General features: G+C 36.0%; 1 protein-coding gene across 5 annotated transcripts in view; it reads right to left on the reverse strand.

Moving 5' to 3' along the window:
- Positions 1 to 221: 221 nt before the first annotated feature.
- MMS22L (MMS22 like, DNA repair protein) overlaps positions 222 to 18,425 on the reverse strand; it is a 124,524-nt gene continuing 106,320 nt past the window's right edge. For 4 of the 5 annotated variants that reach the window (XM_001503849.6, XM_023650837.2, XM_070223573.1 and 1 more), the window contains 6 exons: positions 17,736 to 17,905; positions 14,851 to 15,062; positions 11,881 to 12,044; positions 2,754 to 2,850; positions 1,212 to 1,379; positions 222 to 485 (listed from right to left, as the gene is read on the reverse strand). In XM_001503849.6, the coding sequence (XP_001503899.3) occupies positions 404 to 485; positions 1,212 to 1,379; positions 2,754 to 2,850; positions 11,881 to 12,044; positions 14,851 to 15,062; positions 17,736 to 17,905 (893 nt within the window). In that variant the 3' untranslated portion in view covers positions 222 to 403. Of the gene's footprint in view, positions 486 to 1,211; positions 1,380 to 2,753; positions 2,851 to 9,128; positions 9,375 to 11,880; positions 12,045 to 14,850; positions 15,063 to 17,735; positions 17,906 to 18,425 lie in introns of those variants that run through there. The other variant, XM_070223574.1, reaches the window with a different exon arrangement.

Genomic DNA, 18,425 nt, shown 5'->3' on the forward strand with positions numbered 1-18,425 from the left:
ACCCAGCATAGGGTAGTCAGGTAATTTGAAAAAGTATTGTATTAAAACATAACTTGTAAAAAACAAACACAAATCGCTCAGAATGCAGGAAGTCAGTGAAAAGTCCATGGATCAACCAGTACATACCTGCTTAATAGTCACACACAGATAACACTCCCAGTTAGAAAGATTTTCTTTAGTTTAAAATCTCTTCAAAATAGAATGCAGTTTTGCCAAGTTCCAAAGATCCTATAACATAATTAACCTTTATTTTCTTATTTATATACTTTATACTTACACGTATGTAAGGAAAACATCCTAGAAAGCATTTTTAACAGATAATACAATTAATTAAAAGTAGGAGTCAAAATGGTGCAAAGTGGCCTTAGATAAGTATAATAGAGAAGATTAATCATAAAATATATTAGGTATTGTCATTTTCCAGTCTCTGCATCTCATCTTGTCCATCTTGTCCTAGGTGAGATAAAAGTTTGCTATAGGCTTCCCTGTTTAAGAAAAAAGAAAAGAGGGCAGATGTATTTATTACCTTTTCCATTATTTTTTATTTAAGTATTTACGCATTGACTCTGCCTGAATCTCTGTTTGTTTATACATACATACACACACACACACAGAGTAAAGTACTTTGATTCTTTAACAAACTTTGGGACACATAAGGATAGTGTGAGTACTGACCCCTCTAAAACAATTTCTTTAGGAACTACTGGCTTATTCCTACAATGTTTCATTACTCTAAATAGTCCAGCGCTATCTTCAGTTGGGGTGTAAGCCTATAAGAAAAAAAGCCTTACCATCTATTTTTTTTTTTTGACCAAAACCCATATTATCTAATTGGGTCACTCAACTTATTCAGTGGATACACATGATATAGTTGATTCAGTAAATCAGGCATTCCTCAAAGGGGTTGATTTGTCACAATGGATTTTATACAAAAAGAAGACCCCTGAGGGTCTACAGGCCACTTCCCAGTGAGGAACACTGCAGGAGTTTTGAGCAACAGCTGCAGTGCTGAAATATACAGCTGTCCAAGGTGGTCACTTTGAAAAGAACAGTATGTGAATGGATGTGTGAATCACAGTATTAAAACATTTTTCAACTCAAAGGAACACAGTCCAAATTCTGGGGAATGGAAAATAAGCCATTTCTAGAAAAAGAGTCTAGATTTTATAATCATTATGCCCCAAAGGATATAACCAAATTATCAAACATACCTTTGTGCTATATTTCTGCCAAGGCCCCATTTCCGCTCTGAATCCTTCAGAGACTGAGTGAGGGTAGAAATCAAGTGGACAACAAGCTGCTGGTCCAATGCTGCTACTGTTTCTAAAATGTTGTAAATCTGATAACTGTATCTCGTATCATAATCCTGGATAAAATGCCTGAAATTAAATCATGTTACTTAGGGTTACTTCTGGGGCAATTCCTCGGGTTGGTATCTCTAAGGCAATCAGCTGAAACCTGAATACAAGAAAGATCATTTCATCTAAGATTACCTTAAAAATCTAGATGCCATATGAAAACTATCTATAACACAGGAATAAAAGACAGAAATGGCTTTTTTCAGTGTGAGCCTTGACCAGAGTGATGGCATTGGGAGGAAGAGGGAAGAGTTGCAATCCCAGGAGAGAGAAAAAGGGAACAGTCTAATCCCAGGGACTTTTTTGCTATACCCTGCATGTCGAAATCTGGGTAGTAAGGATGTGGAAGAGACTAAGACAGGAAAAAACGAGTCCAGTTTCCTAGATGTGTTTCAGTTCTTCATATCTCTAGATATATCCAACAATATTTTTATGAGGCAAGTTATTCCTAATATATTTTTATATTCCTTAACTGAATAAGAGACTTTAGACCCAGAAGGGGTCTTTATAAATAAGAATTATAAATTTTAACACTAAAATTTCCACTCTCTCCCCCCAAAAATAAAAGCCACATGGCTTAATAAATTGTACATAACAAACATGCAGTCTTTGTTCATATAAAATTCTCTCTCCCCTCTTAAGGTTTTACAGTTTTCACAAATTCACTAGTTATTTCAAGTGATCACAATTTAAATAAACTCTAAGTAAACACTTGACAAGTGCCGATTATGTGATGAGAAAAGAAACTGAGGAATCCAAGATCCAACACAGAATGAAGAAAATGGACCTGAATTATTTACCACAGTAGTGCTAGAGATATGAAGAATAAAGGTGAACTGGTAGAAACTGTGTGAAAGAAATACTTAAAAATACTGCCCTAACTGAAAACACAAGACTCTAAAGAAGGCAAAGCAGGGGAAAAAACCGAAACAGGACATTCCTCAAGTTGCACTGTTATTCTTCTGAATGAACAACAGATCTACTCCTGCAAAGTCTATGCTTCACACATGAAATATAACGAAGCCTTCTGGGTCTACAGTATCCAAAGCAAGTAAGCAAGCTCGTGACGTGTTCTTCTACGCTGGGTGTGAGTGAAGGCTGTGCACCTGTCATCGTGACTCATGTTTCCCACTTTTTCCTCTTAAAACCATGCAAGAGTGTTCCTTACTCAATTTTCAGTAATTTTAAGTCAGCTCACTTATCTTTCTCCCTGGCACCTTTATTTTTTAATAAAACAACACAATGCAACAAAACTACTGCCAAAAATACAATAATTGAAATACTATAAACAAGTAGTAACACATTATGTTTTGGATAATTAGTTATTTAAAAAACATGTTGGCTGTCAAATGGCTGGCAGTAGTCTCCTTGCCAGTTGGCATATTTTCCAGTTACCTAAACACAGAAGTCAGCTGGGCGGCACGCTCTCCTCCTGACCCCACTTGGCAGGCTTTTAGCATGTATTGCAGGTTCTCTGTGGCCAGCCTTTTAACTAGGAGGAAAAATTATAGCATTACACACTGTGTCTGAATTGACCATCTGGATCCTCAGTTTTATAAACACTCGATTTAGAAAAATATGTCGCTTTCTTAAAGTGTACATGCTTTTTTATTTTTCAAAATTCAATAGTTATGAGTTTTTTTGTTCTAAAGTATATCTTCCAATCTATCTCCTTACCTTCCAATTTAAGAAAATACAAAAAGCTGAAGAGTCTACTTTTTTACAACCTTATAACTGAAAAAATACATGTGAAGATATGTCTTTCTCTTAGAAAAGAGCTCACATTCAGAAACACTATACCATCCTAATACTGCAAGCACTGTTATGAACTGGCAAAGACAGCCTGTAATAATTCAACTGATTTACAGACAAGCAGATTGATTTTTTAAATTCATAAGCACATTCCCTCCCACTCACCAACAAATATAAATGTAGCAAATTAGAAACCACCAACAATTTACCTTCACTTAAAATTAGTCAAAGATATACACATATACCAACGATTCGTGATGCTATCTTCCTTTCAAAAGGAAGCAAAGTTACAAAAAGAACATTTGTATTCTTTAAATATTTAGCCAAATGCATTAAAATTGTGCACGTATACATAAAAATGAAAAAAATAAAGTGTGAAGAAAGGATGTAGAATATATACCCCTATGTTCACTGCAGCATTAGTCACAATAGCCAAGGCTTAGAAACAACTTAAGTGTCCATCAATGGATGAATGGATAAAGAAGATGTGGTAGAAATATACAATGGAATACTACGCAGCCATAAAAAGGATGAAATCTTGCCATTTGGAACAACAGGGATGGACTGACCTTGAGGGCAGTATACTAAGCAAAATAAGTTAGATGGAGAAAGACAAATACCGTATGATTTCACCCATATGTGGAAGATAAAACAACAACAACAACAAATCACATAGACACAGAGAATAGATTGGTGGTTACCAGAGAGGAGGAGGGTTGGGGGAGGGTGAATGGGATAGAAGGGGGATGTTTGTATGGTGAAACTTCTGGTGGTGAACACGATGTAGTCTATACAGTAGTCAAAATATAATGATGTACACTTGAAATTTAATGTTATCAACCAATATTACTTCAATAAAAAAAGTCTATAGAAAATTCAGTATGTTCCAAATGCTACTAAATTTTTGTTCTATTGTTTTTGGCACGTTAATTATAAGTAACTGGGGGAAAAAGTGCTCTGTCTATGAATAAAAAAATTTGAAAAACTGTAATCCATTATAAAAGGAGCACCAAACATATGACATACATGAACTTAAATTAACTAATATTAAGTAATAATGTTTTCCAAGGCATGAGGGTAGTGGATAAAGAAGATAGCATACTTGTCTCGTTATTGAGCAAATAATTTCTTATATTAGATACAATTCTAGAACCAGTATAATGGGTCTTCTTAAAAGATGTTTTCTTGAAAAACAAACCCTGAAAGTTCTTTCTGTGGAAAAAAGCACCAGAACACAAAGAAAGAGCTTTAATAGAGTATTAATAGTAAGCATTTAAAAAAAAAAATAACAACTTTATTGAGGTGTAATTAATATATCGTAAAAACCAACCTTTTAAAGTGTATAATTCATCGCTTTTAGTATATTCACAGAGTTGTGAAGCCATCATCACTATATAATTTCAGAACAATTTTCATCACCTTCCAAAAGAAGCTTATACTCATTAGCAATCATTTGCCATTTTTTCCCCCTGCCCAGGCCCTGGAGACCACTAATCTACTTTCTATGTCTATGGATTTGACTCTCCTGGAAATTTCACATAAATGGAATCATACAACAGGTGGTCTTCTGTGACTGCATTCTTTTTACTTAGCATAATGTTTTAAGGTTTCTCCATGTTGTAAGAATGTACCAATACTTCATTTCTTTTGGTGATCAAATAATATTTCCTTGTATGGATATACCCCATATTGTTTATCCATTCATTACTTGATGGATATTTGAGTTGTTTCTATTTTTTGGCTATTATAAATAATGCTGCTATGGATATTAGTGGAGTGGGTTTTTAAAAAAGAAATTTGTCATCTTTATTTCTTTAATTAAACTGAGTTTTTTAAAACTTAGTAATCTCTTTAAGTTTTTTTTATAATAACAGCTTTATTGTCATAATTCACATACTATACAATTCACCCATTTAACAAGTACAGTTCAATAGTTTTTAGGATATTCACAGAGCCACGCAATCACCACCGCAGTCAACTTCAGTCAACTTCACCTTGAAAAGAAACCCCACACCCTTTGGCTCTCACTCCCTACCCTCTGATAACCCCTAAGTAACCACTAATCTACTTTCTGTCTCTATAGATTTAACTATTCTAGACATTTCATATAAATGATTACATAATATGTTGTCTGTTGTAACCAGCTTCTTTCACTTAGAATAATGTTTTCAAGGTTCATCCATTTTGTAGCATGTAGCAGTACTTCATTTGTTCTTATGGCCAAATAATATTCCACCGTATGGATATATCATATTTTCAAAATCCATCCATCAGTTGATAGGCAGTCTACCTTTTGGCTATTATGAATAATATTGCTGTAAACATTATGAACAAGTTTCTGTGTGGACATATGTTTTTGTTAATCTTGGGTATATATCTAGGAGAGGCATTGTTAGGTCACATGGGAACTCTATGTTTATCCATTTGAGGAACTGCCGGACTGTTTTCTGAAGTTACTACACCATTTTACATTCCCAACAGCAGTAAACGAGGGTTGTGATTTCTCCACATTCTCGCCAAACCTTGCTATTATCTGACTTTTTCATTACAGCCAACCTAGTGAGTATGAAGCAGTATCTCATCGAGGTTTTGATTTGCATTTCCCTGATGACTGATGACACTGAGCACCTTTTCAGGTGCTTAGCCATTTGCATATATTCTTTGGAGAAATGTCTATTCAAACCCTTTGTCTATTTTTTAATTGCTATTTGTCTTTTTATTATTGAGTTGTAACAGTTCTTTATATATTCTAGATAAAAGTTCCTTATCATATAAATGATTTGCAAATATCTTCTTCCATTCTGTGGATTGTCTTTTTACTTTCCTGATAGTGTCCTTTGAAGCACCAGTTTTAAATTTTGACTAGGTCCAATTTAGCTCTCATGGCTTATGCTTTTGGTGTCATATCTAAAAATTCATTGCCAAAATCAAGGTCATGAAGACTTACTCCTATGCTTTCTTCTAAGAGTTTTATAGTTTTAGCCTGACATTTACATCTAAGATCCATTTTGAGTTAATTTTTGTATACGTTGTGAAGTAAAGGCACATGTTCATTCTTTTGCATGTGGCTATCCATTTGACCTAGCACAATTAGTTTAAAGGACTATGTCCCGCCCTGTGAATGATCCCGGCACCTTTGTCAAAGTCAGTTGACCATAGACACACGGGTTTATTTCTGGACTCTCAATTCTATTCCATTGATCTATCTCTATCTTTACGTCAGTACCACACTGTCTTGATTATTGTTGCTTTGTACTAAGTTTTGCAACTGGAAAGTGTGAGTCTTCAACTTTGTTCTTTTTCAAGATTGTTTTGCCATTCTGGGTCCCTTGTAATTCCATATGAATTGTAGAAATCAGCTTGTCACTATCTACAAGGAAACCTGCTGGGATGCTGGTAGGAGTTGCACTGGATTTGTAGATGTATGTGGGGAACACTGCCACCTTAATTATGTTAACTCTTCCACAATCCATGAAAATGGGATATTTTTCCATTTATTTAGATATTCTCTAATTTCTTTCAACAACGTTCAGCAGTTTTCAGATTATGTTTGTATTTCTCTTTTGTTACATTTATTCATAGTTTTTCTTTTTTGAGGCTATTATAATGGAACCATTTTCTTAATTTCATTTTCAGATTGTTCACTGAAAGTATACAGAAATAAAATTGATTTTTGTATCTTGATTTTGTATCCTGCAACCTTGCTGAACTTGTTTATTGTTCTAACAGTTTTTTAGTAGAGTCCTTCGGATTTTCTATATCATCTGCAGACAGGGATAATTTTAGTTCTGCCTTTTCAATCTAGATGCCTTTTATTTCTTTTTCTTCCCCCTGACTAGAACTTCTAGTACAATGTTGAACACAAGTGGCTACAGTGGACATCCTTGTCTTGTTCCTAATCTTAGGGTGAAAGCATCTCCATTAAGTATGATGTGAGCTGTCACATTTTCACACATGTCCTTCATCAGATTGAAATAGTTCTCTTCTATTCCCAGTTTGTCATTATGCAATGCCCCTCTTTATTTCAGATAATTCTACTTGTTCTGAAGTCTGCTTTGTCTGAAACTAAATAGCTACTATAGCTTTATTTTGGCTTATGTTAGCAGTGTATATATTTCTCTATCCCTTTACTTTTAATGTATCTGTGTCTTTATATTTAAAGTGGGCTTCTTATACACAACATATAGTTGGGCCTTGTTTTTTAATCCATTCTGTCAATTCCTGTCATTTAATTGATTTATGTAGACCACTCACATTTAAAGTGATATAGTTGGATTAATAGCTACCATTTAGGTAACTTTTCCATTCATTGCTCTTGTTCTTTTTTTCTTAATCTTCCACTCTCTTTCTGCCTTCTCTGAACGTTTTAATTGAGCATTTTATAGGATTCCATTTTCTCTCCTTTCTTAGCACATTAAATATACTTCTTTTTAAAATTTATTTTCAGTAGTTGCCCCAGAGTTTGAAGTGTATAATTATAACTAACCCAAGACCACTTTTAAATAACACTGTATTCCTTCATGGGTAGTGCAGGTACTTTTGAACAGAGCATTCCCAATTCCTTTCTCCCATCCTTATAATACTGCAGTCATTCATTTCACTTATCCATAAGGTCTAATTACCAAATACCTTGTTGCTATTATTTTGAACAAAAAGCTATCTATTAGATTAAAACTGGAGAGAGAGGTAGATACAGAGAATTACAGCTTACCAGGCCCAGAAGCCTGCTGCTGGAGCTGATACTGGTAGAAATACTTAAACTGAATTTGACAAATCGCTGTATGCTCAGTTTTGGGGGCAGTGGTTTGCCCTATGACTTCAATTCTCTGATGCATCTAAGAAGAGTTGTTTTTCAGTTTATTCAGATTTTTTCTTGTTGTAAAGGTGAGAGTCATGATTTCAGAGCTCTTTACATGTTGACATGGAAAACCCAAGTCCTCCAACTCTAACTATTGACTGTCTATTTCTCCCTCTGTTTCTCTCAGTTTTGCTTCCTGTATTTTGGTGTTCTGTCATTAGGTGCACATATGTTTGTAATTGTTAAATCTTCCTGACGGATTGACTCTTTCATCATTATAAAATTTCTCTATTTATGGTAACATGTTTTGGCCTAATGTCTATTTTGCCTGATACTGTATAGCACTCTAGCTTTCTGTGCTTTTGGTTTGCATGATGTTGTCTTTTCCCATCCTTTTACTGTCATTCTTTAAACCTAAAGTGTTTCCTGCAAATAGAATATAGTTAGATCTTTTTTAGAAAATCCATTCTGATAATCTCTGCCTTTTAATTGGATTGCTCAATCCTTTCACAATTAATGTTACTACTGATATAGTCAGATTTACAACAGTCATTTTACTTTTTGTTTACTAAATGTCTTGTGGGTTTTCTTCCTCTAATCTCCTTTACTGCTTTCTTTTCACATTAAGTGAATATTTTAAAATGCAGCATTTTAATTTCTTTGACGGTTTTTTATTAGTTTTGAATTATTTCCTTAGTGGTTGCATTAGGCTTACAACATACATCTCAACTTACCAGAGCTTCAGATTTACAGAAATTTAATTCTAGTGAAATATAGAAACATTACTCCTATATGGCACAATTCCCTTCTCCCTTTTTTTGTGGTATTATTGTTATACATATTACATCTACAAAAGTTACAAACTCAACGATAGTTATTTTTTATATGCTTTTATATCTTTCAAACAAACTAAATAAGAGAAAGAAGAGCAAGTATATATTTTAGCTTTTGTTATGTTACCCTTCTTATTTGTCATTTCTGGTTCTCTTCATTTGTTTCTGTGTATTTGAGTTATCATCTGGAGTCATTTCCTTAGCTCAATACAGCTTTGCTCCCATCACCTTCGTACTATTATTGGTAAATATATTACATTTCTATATGTTATAGGCCCAACAACACATTATATACACATTGTTTTATACAATTGCTTTTAGAATAAGGTGAAGAACTATACATTTAAGCTGCTTTTTATAATTACATAATTACCTTTACTGGTGTTCTTTGTTTTTCCTGTCTGTGTCACTTAACTTTTATTCTGAAGAACTTCCTTTTTCATAAAGCAGTTCTGCTAGCAAAAATTCTTAGTTTTTATCTGGGAATGTCCTTATTTCATGTTCATTTTTGAAAGGCAGCGTAGGATTCTTGGTTGACAGTTTTTTCTCTTGGTCACTCTGAGTGCTATCCCACTGCCTTCTGGCCTCCATTGATTCTGCTGAGAAGTTAGCTGTTGATCTTACTGAGGTTCCCTGTAAAGTGATGAGCCATTTTTCTCTTGGTGCTTTCAAGTGTTTTTGACAGCACTCTTAGGTTTGAACTTTTTCACACTCTGTTACAAATGAAGTCAGTTCCTTACGGAGAGATTCAGAGTTTTCTGTTCTATAGCCTGCTTCTCCTCCCTAGACCCTCCACCAGGCAAAATCTCAGAGGCATGGCTCTGATGCTGGGGACAGGCACACTGGTGCCTACTACTTTTTGAGTGACACATCCACTTTAGGAGCTGACTGCTTGTGGAAGGAAGGGCAGCAGCCTCAGGTCCACTGGGCTTGCTCCTCTTGGCATGGTATCCCCACCTCTAAGCTGTAGCAAGGATGACCATGCTCCAGTATTCTCAGTGGTGTCACACTCAATGCACTGCATCCATCCCATGAATGGGGGCTGAGTGGAAGAATGGAGCCCCTACTTCTCAGCCACACTTGCCTGGAACATAACCTTAGCATCAGGTAGCTTTGAGGCAAGATGAGAAATGTGATATCCTGCCTCTCACAGGATGATAGCTCTCCTACTAGGAACTGGGGAGAGAGGGAGCCCTATGTTCTTAGATTTACCAGTCAGGAGTAGAGTTTCCATCTTACTGTGCTGGGAGGAGAGCAGGAGGGAATGGTTCAGATACCAGAGAGTTCTGCTCTTCTTATCAAGTTTTAGTAGATTTTCTCAAATAAATGTTTCTGCATTTGCTGTATACACTTAGCACCATTTCCAGAGAATTTAAATGTTTTCTTTTAAATAATTTTCACCAGTTTCGCTAGGGAGCAGGTCAGGAGAGCTCCTTATGTTGTCATGCCAGGAGCAGAACTCCTCAAGCTCTTGTGTACAGGTTTTTGAGTAGACATACGTTGTTTTTCTTTTTAAAGATTGGCACCTGAGCTAACATCTGTTGCCAGTCTTCTTTTTTTCGTTTCTTCTTGTCTCCAAATCCCCCCAGTACATAATTGTCTATTTTAGTTGTGAGTGCCTCTGGTTGTGCTATGTGGGACACTGCCTCAGCACAGCCTGATGAGTGGTGCCACGTCTGTGCCCAGGATCCGAACTGGCAAAACCCTGGGCCACCGAGGCAGAGTGCCCAAACTTAACCACTGGGCCATGGGGCCGGCCCTTAGACATATGTTTAAAATACTCTTGGGCATATACCCTGGAGTGGACTAGTTGAGTGATTTAGTAACACTAACTTTCTATGGTTTTACAAATTGTCCTTTTAAACACTGAGACTGTAAGGAGAGTCAGAATTCTCTCTGAACCAAGCACACAAATCTGTGTTTGATACTGCTTCTTCAGCTTAAAAGACAGCAATGCGGAGATGGAGAATTCTGTATTCCATCTATGCTAAATGTGATGTACTCACTAGCAAGATATGAGCAGCAAAATTCACTTTCCAAACCCTGCTCTCCTTCAAGAGAAATATTACTACCGCTGAAAGAAGAGGCTAGCTAAAATTTTATACTGTCTACTCTGTCTCAACAAATCTTGTATGGTACAGTACAAAAGACTTTCACTGAAATTAAAAGTATGCCTAAGTTTTCAATGAGGGAAAAATTTCTAAAGAAGAGTCTGGGGTCCATCCGGGTATTCTTCAGTGAAGGGAGGTTACTATCAAGTAAGGGGAGTCTATGTTAACACAAGACAACATTTTTCACAAAACCAAGCTTGGGAGCAGACAGGAACACTTTAAATATTAAAATAAAGATGGATTAAAACAAAATATGCATAAATTTTTGAGACAGAACATTTCAAAGAGCTGTCTGAGCTTTCAGCTGCCACTTTGGGCGCTGCCCTCATCATATTCTTCGGGATACACACACTCACTTATCACAGCAGTTGGAAGGACACAGGTAGAAGCATTTGAGAAGCGCTGCCCCAGACGATCACATTTTAATGATAAATACACACACATAACATCCTATTTACAGTAAAAACTCCTTCAGGATAGAACTATGGCTACTATTCTGCATATTCCCAATAAGCTTATTAAAGCATGCTACTCACAGTGGGGATTAAACAAATGATATTTTAAAGAGATCACTGGCAGTAAGGCTGATGAGACTGAAAACAAAAGGAGTAGGATCAAAGGATCCTTACAGGGGTGCCCAAGAAATCAGCTTAGATATTTTAGCAGGAACCTGAATAGAAGAAAGTATGCTCACCCCTCACCACTTGATATTTGACAAGTTGCATTTAATACAGGAGTCACATTGAACAAATATTCTTTAAGAGGTTAACAAGTCTAATTAGAGGAAGTAGCCATTAAATAAACTACTGCCTTGGGGGGAAAAACTAAGGTAGACTGAAACATTTCAGTTTTTAACTATTTTATAATGCCCAAACTCAGCTATTGGCCGGAGTTTGTTCTTTAGTCATGATATATACAAACTGGTATAAAATAACCATATACTTTATACCTATCAATTTAACTGAGAGGAAAGAGTACTTTTTCAATATGTGCACAGAAAAGTGTAGCCAACACAAATTCAAACTAACCTTGAGGTTCACTGACCAAGAGCAAGCATTTTAAGATGCCTGGGAGGAGAAGTTCAACCTCAGAAATGTCGATGTTAGTTTCTTTGAAGAGTTGGAGGATGAAGGCCAGAATGGATGCTAAGCGAGGAGGGAGCAAGGACCCTTTACACTCAAGGTAGGATTTCCTGAAAATAAGCACAATTTTGTTTTTCCTTGTTTAAAGTTTTCTTCTGTTTAAAGCAGAATCAAATATCACACACTTTAAAAATACTGGCAAATTTTACCCCCCAAAATAAAGCACAGTTTTTTAAAAGCATGCATATTTTACCATGCTACCTTCAAACATAAGATTTTAGAAGCAATGACTGCCCATCCTTTTGGTGTGGTATGGGGGCCAAAGTAGAACAGACACAAACGAAATTTAAAGCAGCCTGGTCTTAAAACGAACTTAATCAAAATCCACATGAAAATCTAATTGTTAATTTGTTTTTTTCCTTACTAATATAAGCTTGATCTCTTCTATCAGCCCCTAAATGATGCAATATTTTCTCTAACGTCAAATTTGTATAAAGAAATCTCTCTTCACACTTATTTATTTAAGGATTTGGGAGGGGTCTTATTTTTCCAAAACAATAAGAGGACCGTCCTAGGAATCAACTTCCCATTCCAGCTTTACTTCCTTCCTTCCCTTAGGAAGCAAAAGAATTAGAGGGGTAATTCAGGATTAGTATCTTCTCTCAAAGCAGGACAAATTTTAGCATTAGAACTCAACGGAGATCATAAAGATAATTTATCTTACTCATTTTTGCATCTCTCCCTCTTAGAACAGGTCTTGGCTCATAACAGGTGGTCAGTGTACATTTGTTAAGTGAATAAATGAAAGAGGGAATTGCTCAGTTTCTAAAAAGTCTAGACAATATGAAAAATTGTCAAATACAGCTAAATCTAAGCTAGACATCCATATATACTTGCAAAGCAATAATACTTTGCCAAAATAAAGCAAACAAATCACTAAGGATTATAAATTCCTTAAGGGAAGGAACTATGTCTTCCTCATTATTTCTACTCCACACAGTGACTTCCAGCAAATATTACACATCAGAAGATTCATTCATTCTTTAAAGGCAAGGGTTTTGCCTTTTTTCTTCACTGGTGAATTCTTAACACCCAGAACAAACATTTATTGGGTACCTATGGTGTGTCAGGTACAAGTCCAATAACAACAATGTAAAGTTAAGTAAAATATGGTCTCTGAAACCAAGGGGCACGCTCTCTAGTAGAAAAGTTGGACCAAAAAAAAAAAAGAAAAAAGACCATCCTAATATAGGGCGGCAGGTGCTTTTTGAAAGATAAGCCCAGAATTCTCAGCAATTCAGAGAAAGAAGCCCTAACTAAGATGGGGGACTGCAAGAATGGAGAGGCATGGAATGGAAAAAGGCAGAGGAGGCAATCTCTATTTTTTTTCTGAGTATTTTAAAAAAAGAAGTACTTGTTAGGTTTTTGGGTCTTGAGCTAGAAACCATGAGAAAAATGTTTCCACTGTTATATGGGAATGTCCACTGAACCAGCCAGGATTCTAAACACTGGACTTTAAACCAGTTTCATGATCTAAGGATAATTTCCCATCAGCCCTTGTCATTTGGTTTGTGCTAAAATTTCTTATACAATGTCCCACACGCAGTGGTAGAGTACTACAATCTTGTTGGGAATTCAGATACAAGTAAGGCAAAAATATTACAATTCTGCAAATTGAATTGTACAGAGCATAAGACTTCAGAAGAAGGAAGAACGCATCATGGCACACTGAGATATTAGGTGTAAGTCTTATAAAGTCTAGGCAGAGTTTAGCCCAGAGGGATGGCATTTTAATGGAGAAAACGGTATGAACAAAGCTGTGATGTAGGGAAATGTAAAGCATTTTGGAGGGGCAATAACTAAACCGATCTCATTAGGGTTTGTATTTGATGGCATATTCAGTACATTTGGAAAAGTTAAGTGACAGATCATGGAGTGCAAAGCAGTATGGAACTTATTCCGTAGGCAAAAAAAGAGCAAATGAAGGTGTACGGGGAAGGGGAGTGTTATAATGGAACAGTATTTTAGGAAAAGTAATCGGGAGGCATTGTATAGGCTGAACTAGAAGAAAAGACTAGAGATAGTGAAAATAGTTAGAGATAGTGGCAATAGTCCAGGTATAATGTGACAAGTGAAGAGAGACGTGAAAAGAAGGGAAGGAAACAATCATTTGCCAAAGAATGGCAAAGGAGAGGGAACAAAGAATATGGAGCTTCCAAACCTGAGTAACAGAGGATAGGAACACACAAAAAGGATCAGAAGGGAGAACAGATTTTAGACATGGAATTCTGTAATGAGAGGTGATGGAAAATATCAGGTCATTAAAAACAATAAAAAAATTCCAGATAAGAATGATATGTATCACCACAGCATCTTAAAGTTTAAAAACTAACTTCAAGTAAAGCTAAATACTTCATGAAGATAAAGAAAAGATAATTTCTATTATTGAATCTTCTAATGCTGTCATTAAAAGAAGTTTCATTTATTCACCTGTCCAATAATAAAACTGAGTTCTTAAGACACAGAATAGACTAACAAAACAGGACTTCATACTGCTTCCTGTTTCATTTTAGCACTCATCTTTCACTTAGTTATCTTTTATAATATTACTGTATTTTGTACAGTAAAAAATACAATTACTGTTTGATAAAAATTTAAAAATGTATATATATCTTTAGGACATATATAAGGAAAATAATAGCTATGTAGAGAAAACAAGTAATTTAAGGAGCATAGTCTCAGGCTGCTATGAGCAAAAGTCATTTTAGTAAATTCTTAGACAATGTTTCTTAGGGAAAAAAAAGTTTCTACACTACCAGTATCCTAAGGGTTGCCAATATTTTTGAAATGCTTTGTTACTTTTTAAAAGAGATTAATACATTTTACATACCACTTATTTTTAATATTTAGATGTACCTTATCACTTGTACGATGCATTTCTTTAGAGATGACATTGGTGGAACAGTGGCCGAGTTTCTCACTGCCAACAAAACAGGATGTTGTCCAAGACTTAAAACATGTGGTGAAGCTGGAAGAAACCGCCCAATATACTGCTCAATAACGTTCCCTAGAAGTTGATTCAAATAGGCATTGGGATTTTGAGACTGACAACACACGATACACATGCCCTACAGAAGAGGAAAAAAAAAAAAAAAGAAAGAAATACTAAATGGAGAAGTTAAAAACTTAGGAATTTACTAATTTAGTCCCTAGTATTAATATCCATGTCCGAACTTAATGAACAAGGACAGCGCCGATCATTAACAGATAACGTTTATATGCAGCTCAGGGAATTGCTGGGCTTGGGTAACACCAAGCTGTGGTATCTAAGCAAACATGCGCATCTTTGGGGCATGCCCAAAGGAAGCAGGGGAGAAGTGCAGGAAGACAATGGAAGCTTCCTTCTTCTCTCCTCCTCAGGAAACTTGATCACCACACTTATCAATGATATATCTGTGTTTTTATAAAGTTATAAAATACATTTTAGGTCAGTTTTTTCACGTAGGGTACTGGTCATTTGTCTGAATAAGACTACCAAAATTATGCTAAAAGTCTTGCATGTTACAAAAAGTGATAAAATAAAAAAAATTAACAAAAGGAGAAAAATGCACAAGATTAAGAGTTAGAATAATGACAATTTATTTCAAGGTTTTTTTTTTTAATGTCAGGCACTGTACCACATGCTTTATATTCATTCTTTCATTTAAATTTCTCAAAAAACCATTGACAGCATTATTGTATCTCCAATTTTACAGCTGAGAAAACTGAGGTTCAGAGAAGTTGGGTTTAATCAAGATCACAAGGAACTCACAATGTGTTATTCCCTGTTGATTTAATCCCTTCCATCTGTATAGAAGCTAACAAAATACTTTCATATGGATTACAGTTATCTAATACTTACAAACAATTAAACCAATACCCTAAGAAACAAATTTTTTTCTGCCAATGTTACTAAATAGCACATATTACTACATACAGATAATCACCAATACAACAACAAATTATGCTCTAAAAATTCATTTACTATTTGGTACTTTGTGACTCACAAAGTGTTTTCCCAAAGAAATGATTAGAAATGTTTTTATCTCCATTTTAACTATAAATGCGTATTTATCTAATAAGAAACTTGGAAAGTTTATTTGTAATGAAAAATAGCATAGAGCTGTTAAAACACTAACAACTAAACAGCAATTGAAAAAAAACAATGGACCACTCCTCTACCCCGTTTCATTAATGCTTTGTTTAAGGAAAAGCACATTAAATCAGAAGAAGATGAAGCAATAAATGGATATATTTTGAAAATTCGGAAGAAGAGAGCTGGGTACCTTTAAGAAATTAAAAATACAACTCCAAGTCAATTCTCTCAAATGGAAAATTCACCAAAATTTTCAACTCAGCACTTAGAAAGTTTAAAAGAATTCTTACAAAATGCAGCTTTCGTTTAAGAGGCCACATGGAACAAGCACCCCAGACTCTCTGCTGTCCACAGCTCCCCTCCCCCATCTTGCCCTCTGTGGGACTGGCAGTGCTTTATCTTTCTGCTAGCAGACACATTAAATTTTGTTTTAAATGCTATTATGAATACAAAACTAAACAGCAAACTTAAAATCTCTTAGAAATTGTAAAAATCTGTTTAAAAATATCCATCTGTGGAAGAGGCTGCTTATCACCTAATCAAAATCTATTCTCCCCTTCCTCCTTGGCTTCCCTTGCTGGGCCCCAAACTAAGAGGCACTTATCATGAGGATCAGACACTAATGAAGGACACAGCACACCTCCAGCCCCCTCCTTTCCCCTGAATGACAGAGCAAGATTTCTAAGAGCCTGCTGGACATGGCTGCCTAGACAGTTCAGAGCACCTCAAGGTAAAGTTGCTCAGAAGGCAATTCTTACCTTCATCCCCACATCTCCAGAATTTCCCATTTCAGTTAGTAGCACTCCCATCTACAGAAGCAGGCACGCTGGAATCTAGGAAGTACTCTATTTATTTCTGCTACTCCACAACACTCACTCAGCAAATCTTTTTGATTGGAGCTCCTAAGTACTTCTGAAATCTGCAGTGTGAGCTCCCTACCCACTGCCTCAGCTCAAAACCTTCAGATAATGAGCTACTCACTGCCTTCCAATTCTCCACTCTAACCTCCACGCCAGCTAACTCAGATGCTGCCGCCAGAATCGCCTTCCTAAAATGTAAATATGAGATATCAGTCCCACTTCTCCACTCAAAATCCATCAACAGTTCTCACGCAGAAGAACAAGTCCACACTTAGCATGGCAAATAAAACCCTCCATTATGTGGCTCCTCCTGTATGAGTCTCCAGCAACCACAGAATTGTTTGCTTTCCCCCAGGGGGTCATATTGTCTTAAAGTTCTTGCCCTTTACGTGCTGTTCCCTCTGACAGGAATAGTCCTTCAACTCCTACCCACTGCTCTGCTCTGTTACACCTAACATCGTTTCCAGTGTCTTCTCTCTCATCTCCTCATCCCAGTCTGGCCGGCAGACAGCTGAGGCCTCTAAGGAAAATATCAGATGGAGCACACTCCTGTAAGTGTCAACGCTAGTCGGCCTCCTCTCTCAACTTTAAACATCTTGAGGGTAGAGATTTTGCCTTTTCTGCCTTTGTTTCCAGAGACAAACAACACAAAAGGAGTTTAGAACTTGTTCAACGGAAGTGCCTCATGTGCATACATACACCGAGATTACAATGTATGGTTTTTAAATCTGCAGTTAGTAAACTGTTTCAAGGTAAAGTTTCAATCTTTTTTTATTTTTATTTTTAAGCAGCCACACTCACTTTACCTGGAGATACAGAGGAAGACTCTTCTGAATCGCAGTTAACATAGGCGCAGGCAGCTCCTTCTCTTGCTGCAACACTGCATGTGGCAGCAGTAAACAATCTATGATCCGGAATAGTAATTTTTGGGCTTTAGAGGTGGCAAAGATCTGTGCCCACGATTTCACAAGAATTCCTAGGAAAGAAGAATAATGACAGCAGTTATGGTTATCTTCTAACCAGAAAATTTTGTCATTCCACTAAAAAATGTATATTTAAAGCACATAGGACCAAGTTGGAGTAGGCAATAGGAAGAAATATGTATTAGGAGTCAAAAGAGCTAGGTCAAGTCATATATTTCATGAAAGAGACTAATTTCTCTGAGAGTTCTGGAGAAAAACATACACTTCCTGAGCTTCTGGCATTTAATACATATACACTCACACAAAGTGTGATTTGGTTATACATTATGTGAATATATAGATTGAATACTGTAATTAATCAGATCTTTTTGCTTTGGCTGCTAGGAAACTCAGAGGCAAAGCTACAATCCAATTGTCAGAACACTTTAAGATCATACATTATGCTTTTATGTTTATAATCGCTTTTCCCTGGGCTTCATCAGGCTACTTCACATTTATTTTCTTGATACCCTTATTTCTTTATATTTTTAGCATATACATGATTTTACAGGCTGTCTCAACCCAGTTTGCAAC

The sequence above is a fragment of the Equus caballus genome, chromosome 10, assembly GCF_041296265.1.
Source record: "Equus caballus isolate H_3958 breed thoroughbred chromosome 10, TB-T2T, whole genome shotgun sequence".
Lineage (NCBI taxonomy): Eukaryota > Metazoa > Chordata > Mammalia > Perissodactyla > Equidae > Equus > Equus caballus.